Genomic DNA, 8932 nt, shown 5'->3' with positions numbered 1-8932 from the left:
TATTTTTGTGTGTTGGTCCGTTGTACTTCCGGATGGAAATGTTGTGAGCTTCTTGGCCAAGCACACACCCTATCTATTAATACCATATTGCCACTTCAGAAGTTTCCCGTCTCTTTTACTTTATCTTGGGCAGTACATGTGAACTTGACTTAATTTACAGAACGACTGTCCAAACGAGGTCAAAGGCCCCGGTAACTGTTCATCCACGAGGTGTTAGTTAGCACAATGATAACACACTCATTGAAGCGAATACAGCAAGGACCTACTGCCCTAAATATTGAGTGCCGAGATAAAATTTACGTAAACTTACACAAAAGAAACAAGATAGACAGTTTGTTTCCGTTAACAGTTCGATACTGGTTGGTGTCGGAACAAAGATAGACAGTTTGTTTCCGCTAACAGTTCGATACTGATTGGTGTTGGAACAAAGATAGACAGTTTGTTTCCGTTAACAGTTTGATACTGATTGGTGTTGGAACAAAGATAGACAGTTCGTTTCCGTTAACAGTTCGATACTGATTGGTGTCGGAACAAATATAGACAGTTTGTTTCCGTTAACAGTTCGATACTGGTTGGTGTTGGATCAAAGATAGACAGTTTGTTTCCGTTAACAGTTCGATACTGGTTGGTGTTGGGACAAAGATAGACAGTTTGTTTCCGTTAACAGCTCGATACTGGTCGCGTTGGAACAAAGATAATCACAAAATACACATATAAAAAAACTAGACAAAAGTGGTTTTCTTTTTGTGTAAATATAATTTATTGACTTTGTATAAAAACTGTTGAAAAGTCGCAGACATTCAAAACCAATCATAAACAATCGATTTTGCAAATATGGCACAAAATTGAAACCAGCACAACTGTGAGAGCTACCCACCAATTTACCATCGCCGCCGCGAAATTTTTATTCTCTATCATTGTCTTCCGGCACTTTCCGCCTACTCACTCCATTTCTTGTTATTATCAACACGATAAGTCAGTGACTGATCCACTCACTTTTCTGAATTAATCCTTTTCAAAATGATTCTTAACCCTTTGCGCATGTTACTATTTTTGCACGACAGAGATAACGCTGTTAACAGTCAGATATGACTATTTTACACCTGAGTTCGGTGAGATAATGTAATAATAATAATAATAATAATAATAATAATAATAATAATAATAATAATAATAATGATAATAATAATAATAATAATAGTAATAATAATAATAATAATAATAATAATAATAATAATAATAATAATAATAATAATAATAATAATAATAATAATAATAATAATAGATCTTTATTGTCCATAAATATGGCAATTTGTCATTTAGTTACACTTGTTATAACGTTAAATGATAAGTGTAACATTCAACAGGCATTCAACAGATATTTCACTCCTACTTATTTTCTCTCTCTCTCTTTCTCTCTCTCTCTCTCTCTCTCTCTCTCTCTCTCTCTCTCTTTCTATCTATCTATCTATCAATCTATCTATCTCTCTCTCTATCTCTCTCTCTCTCTCTCTCTCTCTCTCTCTCTCTCTTTTCCAAGGACTCAAACAGGTCTTTCCGATCCGAAGGTAAGTGTCATATCATCAAAATCACATTGCTGCACTAGGATTCAATAGTTTGATGTCACGTCCGCCCAGCAACCAGCAGCTTGGTTCTAAACAAAGAAAGCCGGTAATTTTTATTCTTCATGCTGGCTAGAACTTTTTCACGTCATGTCATGTGATCAGGATGTATAAAAGTCAAAACATGATCATATTTATAATGTTTTTCTCCTCTTAATACACTTTTATGCTTGTCGGCGAAGTATTTCATAAGGGCGTCCGCTATTGTTCCAATAGTTTAGAACCAGTTACTAAGTTACTATGCATCATTACGAAGTAAGTGACGTCACGACTGTTGAAGCCTATTAATATAAATTTATCATAATAAGTAGTCCTTCAGAGCCATTTAGCCCACGGAGTCGGAGTTTATCCCGGTTTCTATTGCGTGAAACGGGCAATAGCAATTGCTTGCTACCCTTTGGATAGGACGCTAGTCTCTCGCAAAATACTTTTCGCCAGATCTAACATACCCAGCTACCCATTCATTCCCGGATGAGTAGACAGGGGTATCATAAAGAATCTCGACTGCACCCGGGATCGATCTCGGTCCATTTGCGTATGGAGCGAGTGCTCTACCAACTGAGCTATCGGATTTATCATAAGTTTCAGATTATTATTTTAAATATAGCCTCCTGATAGCAGTTTGTGTCAATTAGTAGATAATATGGTCTGTTTCAAGGCCATACCAAGATTCAATTGTCTGATGTCACGTCCGCCTAGCAACGAGCAGCTTCGTTCTATTATTCTTCATGCTGGATAGAACTTTTTCACATGTCATGTGATCAGAAAGTATAAATGTCAAAACATGATCAGATTTTAAATGTTTTTCTCCTCTGGATACACTTTAATGCTCGTCGGAGAAGTATTTCATAAGGGCGTCCGCCATTTTCCCGATAATTTAGAACCGGTTACTAAGTTACTATGCGTCATTACGAGGGAAGTGACGTCATGACCGTTGAAACCTATTGTTGTGTTTTTGGCGGGAAACCAGCTTAATATAGGGAATGAGATTAGCGGAAGAGTAGCGTCCCTTGATTCGAAGTCACGAGCGGAAAAATTATTAGAGAGAGAACGTCATGTTGGTTGTGCGGCATGAGACACTTCACGGAAAGCGAGGACGAGAGAGACGCATGCGCAAAATCATTTTGACGTTCTCTCTGTAAGGTGACGTCCAATCAAGGGAAGCTACTCTTCCGCTAATCTCATTCCCTATTGTGGAATCACTTAACTCAGAAGAGTGAATTGATTAGATGGGAGTGTGAGAGAACAATTTATTACTGACTATACGTTAGAGTATATACAAATCTATCGCAAGAACATTGCAAGTAGACCAGAATAATATAACTCAAATATGGAGAGTAAAGAACAAAGAATACATCCTTCTATAAGTCATGTCACTTTGATATCTGTAAGCACAAATAATATTTTAAACAATGGAGTTAATGAATAGTAACAACTATAGTCAGATTTTTAATAGGGAATGCGATTAGAGGAAGAGTAGCGTCCCTTGATTGGACGTCACCGGCGGAAAAGTTATTAGAGAGAGAACGTCATGTTGGTTGTGCGCATGCGTCTCTAGTCCTCGCTTCCGGAGACACTTCACCGAAAGCGAGGACGAGAGAGACGCATGCGCAAAACCATGTTGACGTTCTCTCTTTAAGGTGATGTCCAATCTTCCGCTAATCTCATTCCCTATAAGTGGCGCGTGTTTTTCTTCTTTTTCTCAGCTGTCCCCCAATGCACAGCTGCAACAGTTTGTATGACCCTCTGAATAAATTTGTCTTAATCAAAAAATGATTTTTTCATTAATTGTAAAACAATAGGAAAGGGTTTCGCTTCTAACAGCTATATTAAAATCGATACCTGGCAAGGATCGTAACTCATAGATAGATGATTTACAGTAGCAAAATTATGAATTTTCCGCTTATCCATTTTGATGGAATTCGTTAAAATGGAATGTTCGGTTAATTAAAACTTAAACGATATACATACAGTATCTGAATATGAAGGAACGAATGGCAATCCTTAACTATCAGACATCTACATTTTATAACTATCAATACACCTTACTCGTGAAAATACAAATGAAAGTGAACATTACGCTCTCCCAACATTATTTTGATTGCGAAATTTATAGAAATAGCGTGTGTTTATAGCAAAGAGGATTACATAAATTTAATGTAGATTGGTCAAAAGTAAAAAAATTTACAATTTATGACTCAGTGTCTCTACAAATAGGTAAATGTATTCAGCAATAACAACAACTACAACAACAACAAAGACATACTGGCCACATCAATCATCACATTCTGATGACTAGGATGAGGAAAAGGAGAAATAGAACGACTACGGAAAGATTTCATGACATCACTCTATTCAATGAAATGTAATTTTCCTCCAGTTTGCGAAGGTTGGAGCATGCCTTTTCCAGTCTTCCCTTGTTCTATCATTTATTGCCTCGTCGGTTAGAATAAATTTGGTGATCCACCTCTCAATCCTTCCCTTTACTGGGATCTAAATGAGCTCGATTGGATTGCGCGCACCGTGATATGGGGGAAGTGACGCAACCTCGCGTCAAAACTCCTTGAATAGACCCTCTGCTGTTTCTGCTTTGTTTATTTTCGCTAGAATATAGTTGGGCCTTTGATAAATGGTCAGAATAATACGCACTGTTGTCTGATTAGAGACATGACGTTGCCGAAGTTGGAGCCTTGAGGTGATCATGGGTCACCGAATGGTAGTGTTGTCCAATGCAATACAGCTGGGTGTTTCGAGGAAAGTCAGCAAACAGTTCTTTAGCCAGTCTTCAAACACCTCTGCATTGACCCCAGAATGATAGTCACTACCTTCTATATGATACCGAAAAGAAAAAAAAATGGTAAGGCATTCTTCTAAATACCCAGTATCTTCACCATCTACAAGAATATCAATGATCCTCTGTCCAGAATTAGTTATCAGACGTCCATTCCTTTGTCGGCTGTATGTTTACCCAGTTCCATCGTTAAACACTATTGATCTCGCAGTCGTATTTCGATAATCATCTTTTCGGGGTTGATTGTGAAATTCCAATTCCACAGCCGTCCTCCTTAATTGCTTATCTATAGATACAAGTAGATTTCTTTTCGCAGCTTTACGAGATTGGCACCGATAGAGATTTCGTATCGCATCATATCGTGTAAAAGCTTATATTATGGTTTAAGAGCCTTTTAATTGCTCCGTGAAACGGTCGTGCATACATGAAAAGTTATATAAACAGCATTCATTGTTAATATGACAATATTGAAAATATCATGATTAGTATTTCAAATGATTGAAAGCTAGAGATTTCATATCGATAATTGCGACATTCCTTCGAGCCTCGCTCGGCGCATAGTTGAGTCATTGGACAAGGCTCTTTACTCACATTCTCTCACCGTACTCAGGGTGTAGAATAAGTACCTGGCCGTTAACAGCGTTGTATCTGTCAAAAAAAAAAGGTGTAATATCGCCTAACAGGCGTCATGCCTCGTCCTACATGTCAAGTGTTGCTGTTTGTCAGGGACCGCCTGTTAAGCGCTCTGAGCAAATATAGTGGATATTGCGCTATATAAAAGCTCAACTTAAATTTTTTTTAGATATTTGACTATCATCAGTTACCACTATAAAACATCTATGCGCACCCAAACTAATTTACTTGCCTTCTTTTTAACGGTATGTCATTTTCCCCCAAGTTACGACTATCACCATTGACCTCAAATTCAATTTTTCTACTCTTTCTCTTTTTTAAATCGTCCACACTATTGGGCAATTCCCTATCTTTCGTCTCTGGCAAGCCAATTATCATAAATAATGAAACAACACACATGGCAGAAAAAATAGTACCAGGCGCCCATCTGGCAATCGTATATAATGGCCGTGCAAATGGCGCCAGCATGGCCCCGACCTTTGCCCCGCACGTGACCACACCACTTCCGATTGCCCTTATGTTTGTCGGGTACAACTCTGGAGTCATGACAAAGACAACGTTGAAAGAAGAGCTGATAGCGTATTTTCCCATAACCATCAAAACGGTCGACATGATCTCCGATGTGTATGATTCGTCTCCAAATGTGAGAAAAAGAGTGGACGCTATTAAAAACACGGTGCTTAATCCTAAATTTATAAACAGTGCGGTTTTCCGATTCATCCTGTCTAGCATAAAAATTACGACAATAAAGCTGGGGATTTCCACCATTGCCATCAAAGAGAACGTAAGAAACCGGTTTCCGGTGAGATTAGATGACGTCATAAAAAGGCCAATATACGTCACATCATGGGTGGTTCTGATAAACCACATTAGGAAAGTCAACCACAAAAGTCGTCGGTTACGAAATAAGGTGAGAAAGTTTCCGTTTTTATTCCCAGTCTTCTCGTTGACATTTGATTTCAAATCTCTTTCTTTATGTCCTTCCCCATCTGCTTTGATAATAAGTTCCTCAAACTCTTCATCATTAGATTTATCCACATCTTTACTCTCATTAAATCTCCAAAATTGATCAAGTTTTTCTTTAACTTGCCCAAACTCTTTACCATTTTGTTTACAAGCGTATTCTATAATCTTTAATGCTTTTTTTCTCTTGTTTATTGCCGCTAACCATCGGGGCGACTCTTGTATGAATAACAAGGCACCAATAGAAATAACACCCGTCCCTGCTATCACTCCCTGAAAGTACCTCCAACTGTATTCCCGTAAACCGTATGCAATTCCACAGCCCACGAGAATATCGCAGACCCACGAGATTCCTAGGACATTGACGTAGTATTGTCTGTGGCGAGATACCATGAGCTCCACTCCAAGAATTAAATAGGCACAAGTAGCTCCTTGGTCCAGGAAACCCGTCAGAAGTCGAATTCCCATGATCATGTAAATATTTGGTGAGAAAATAATGCTTATTTCTAAAGCGAATTCTATTAAAAGGAACCAAAACATGACGGTTTTCCGACCTAAACGATCGGCAATGTAAGAACTGGAAAACCCGCTTGCTACGGCTGACAGCATTCCAAATGTATAGACAAGCTCTGCAGTTCCCTTGGACTCGCACACGAGGTCCCATTCAGATAAGAAGGAAGTCTCTTTGGCATCTGAGAAATTCCTTCCATTCGGGCAAGCTTTTTGAGCAAATTTGGTAAAATGGTCGTTACTGTTGTTGGCGTTGGAGTCGTTGATGTAGACGGTGATATGGCAGGAGCCGTATTCAAGCCATGCAGACGAATCATTGGCTAGTCCAAAGTCTTGTAGAAATTCTGTCTCGTTCACTTGGTTACACGTGTGGGGTGGTTCGTGACCTGTGTGTATAGGTATAGAAATAGAAACTGGATTATTATGTACTCATGGTGACTGCATTGTTCTATTCATTATATTCGTCGTCGTCGTTGTCATCAAGTTCATCATCATCATCACCATCATCATCATCATTCTTCTTCTTCTTCTTCTTCCTCTTCTTCTTCTTCTTCTTCTTCTTCTTCTTCTTCTTGAACGCAAAGGTGTAAGAAATCATTTATTTTACCCCAAAATTGATTCAGATTTCGTCATTTTAAAATAAAAGATATGTTAACACGCATTGCCGATCCATAAAGCAAAAACAACAACAGCATCAACATAAACAAGAACAGCTACCACAATAACATCAAAAACAGCAACAAATTTGGTGGCTGATTGTAAAATAAGACCATTATTCTAAATGTGCGGCTATGAATTCATTGCATGTTTTTTTGTTGGTTTTTTTCCCACTCAAAATTGATAGTTTATATTTTTAAGTGCCCAGAGCTTGTGTTTTACACGAGAATAAGCGCTGTTTAAATGTGTATTATTATTATTATTATTATTATTATATTATTATTATTATTATTATTATTATTATTATTATTATTATTATTATTATTATTATTATTATTATTATTATTATTATTATCATTATATTATTATTATTATTATTATTATTATTATTATTATTATTATTATTATTATTATTATTATTATTATTATTATTATTATTATTATTATTATTATTATTATTATTATTATTATTATTATTATTATTATGTGATATTGTAGTATGACATTCGCTTTCGGATCGGAAGGTCCTGGGTTCGAGCTTCGCTCGGCTCATAGTTGAGGCCTTGGAAAGAGGCTCTTTACTCTCAATATCTAACCGTACTCAGGTGTAAAACGGTACCTGGCCCATAACACCGTTTTCTCTGAAATTAAACAAAAATTTTAATATCGCCTAACATGCGTCATGTCTCGTCCAAAATGTTAAGTGTTGCTGTTGGCCAGGGACCTCTTGTACAGCGCTTTGAGTACATTTAGTGGATATTGTGCGGCTATGTGGTCTAGTGGTATGACACTCCCTTTCGGATCGGAAGGTCCAGGGTTCGAGCCTCGCGCTCGGCGCATAGTTGAGCCCCTGGAAAAGGCTCTTTACTCACATTCTCTCACCGTACTCATGTGTAAAATGAGTACCTGGCCGTTAACAGCGTTGTCTTTGTCCGAAAAATTGTAATATTGCCTAACAGGCGTCATGTCTCGTCCAAAATGTTAAGTGTTGCTGTTGGCCAGGGACCTCTTGTACAGCGTTTTGAGTATATTTAGTGAATATTGCGCTATAAAGATATCAATTTAAAGCTCAAATTAAAAAAAAAGAATCACTCACCCATGAAGATAAATCCTATGGCGGTGAAGGAGGTCATGAGCTTCCCTAGCATCAGGAAAATGACTTGGGAGACTTGGAATCTTCCAGGAAGACCCAACGCTTCCAGAACATTCTCGAAGGATGGTTGATTGGTCGTGGTCATCGTAGGATCTTTGGGCACGTGAATTCAATCACATCACCTGGGAGGAAGAGGGAGATTGTCATGATTGTGCGGCTATGTGGTCTAGTGGCATGACACTCGCTTTCGGATCGGAATGTCCTGGGTTCGAGCCTCGCTCGGCGCATAGTTGAGTCCTTTACTCACATTCTCTCACCGTATTCAGATGTAACATGAGTACCTGGCCGTTAACAACGTGGTCTCTGCCCCCCCCCCCCCCCAAATGTAATATCGCCTAACAGGCGTCATGTCTCGTTCTACATGTTATGTGTTGCTGTTGGCCAGGGACCCCTTCAAAAGCTCTTTGAGCACGTTTAGTGGATATTGCTCTATATAAAAGCTCAATTAAAAAAAATAATTGTATAATATGTGAGGCTAGCTGAGAAAACCCGGTAAGATGCGGTAAGCTTCGATTCGAGATATGAGCCAAAATCGAAGATAAAGTGCTTCCTTCCCACAGCAACAAATTCTACTCAGAAAAAACCCCCAAAAAATCATAACTT

The 8932-nt window shown here is 38.2% G+C and overlaps 1 protein-coding gene across 1 annotated transcript in view; it reads right to left on the bottom strand.

Annotated features, from left to right (window-relative positions):
- Positions 1 to 1270: 1270 nt before the first annotated feature.
- Positions 1271 to 8932, bottom strand: part of LOC144978052 (organic anion transporter 3-like) — a 10025-nt gene continuing 2363 nt past the window's right edge. Inside the window, exons 2-3 of the mRNA XM_078923548.1 lie at positions 8273 to 8451; positions 1271 to 6905 (exon numbers count right to left, since the gene is read on the bottom strand). Of these exons, the coding sequence (XP_078779674.1) occupies positions 5266 to 6905; positions 8273 to 8414 (1782 nt within the window). The 5' untranslated portion in view covers positions 8415 to 8451 and the 3' untranslated portion in view covers positions 1271 to 5265. The remainder of the gene's footprint in view (positions 6906 to 8272; positions 8452 to 8932) is intronic.

Source organism: Berghia stephanieae, chromosome 8, assembly GCF_034508935.2.
Source record: "Berghia stephanieae isolate SIO BIC M18660-M18661 chromosome 8, UCSD_Bste_1.3, whole genome shotgun sequence".
NCBI classification, from domain to species: domain Eukaryota; kingdom Metazoa; phylum Mollusca; class Gastropoda; order Nudibranchia; family Aeolidiidae; genus Berghia; species Berghia stephanieae.
This window is presented reverse-complemented; position numbering and strand designations above follow the sequence as displayed.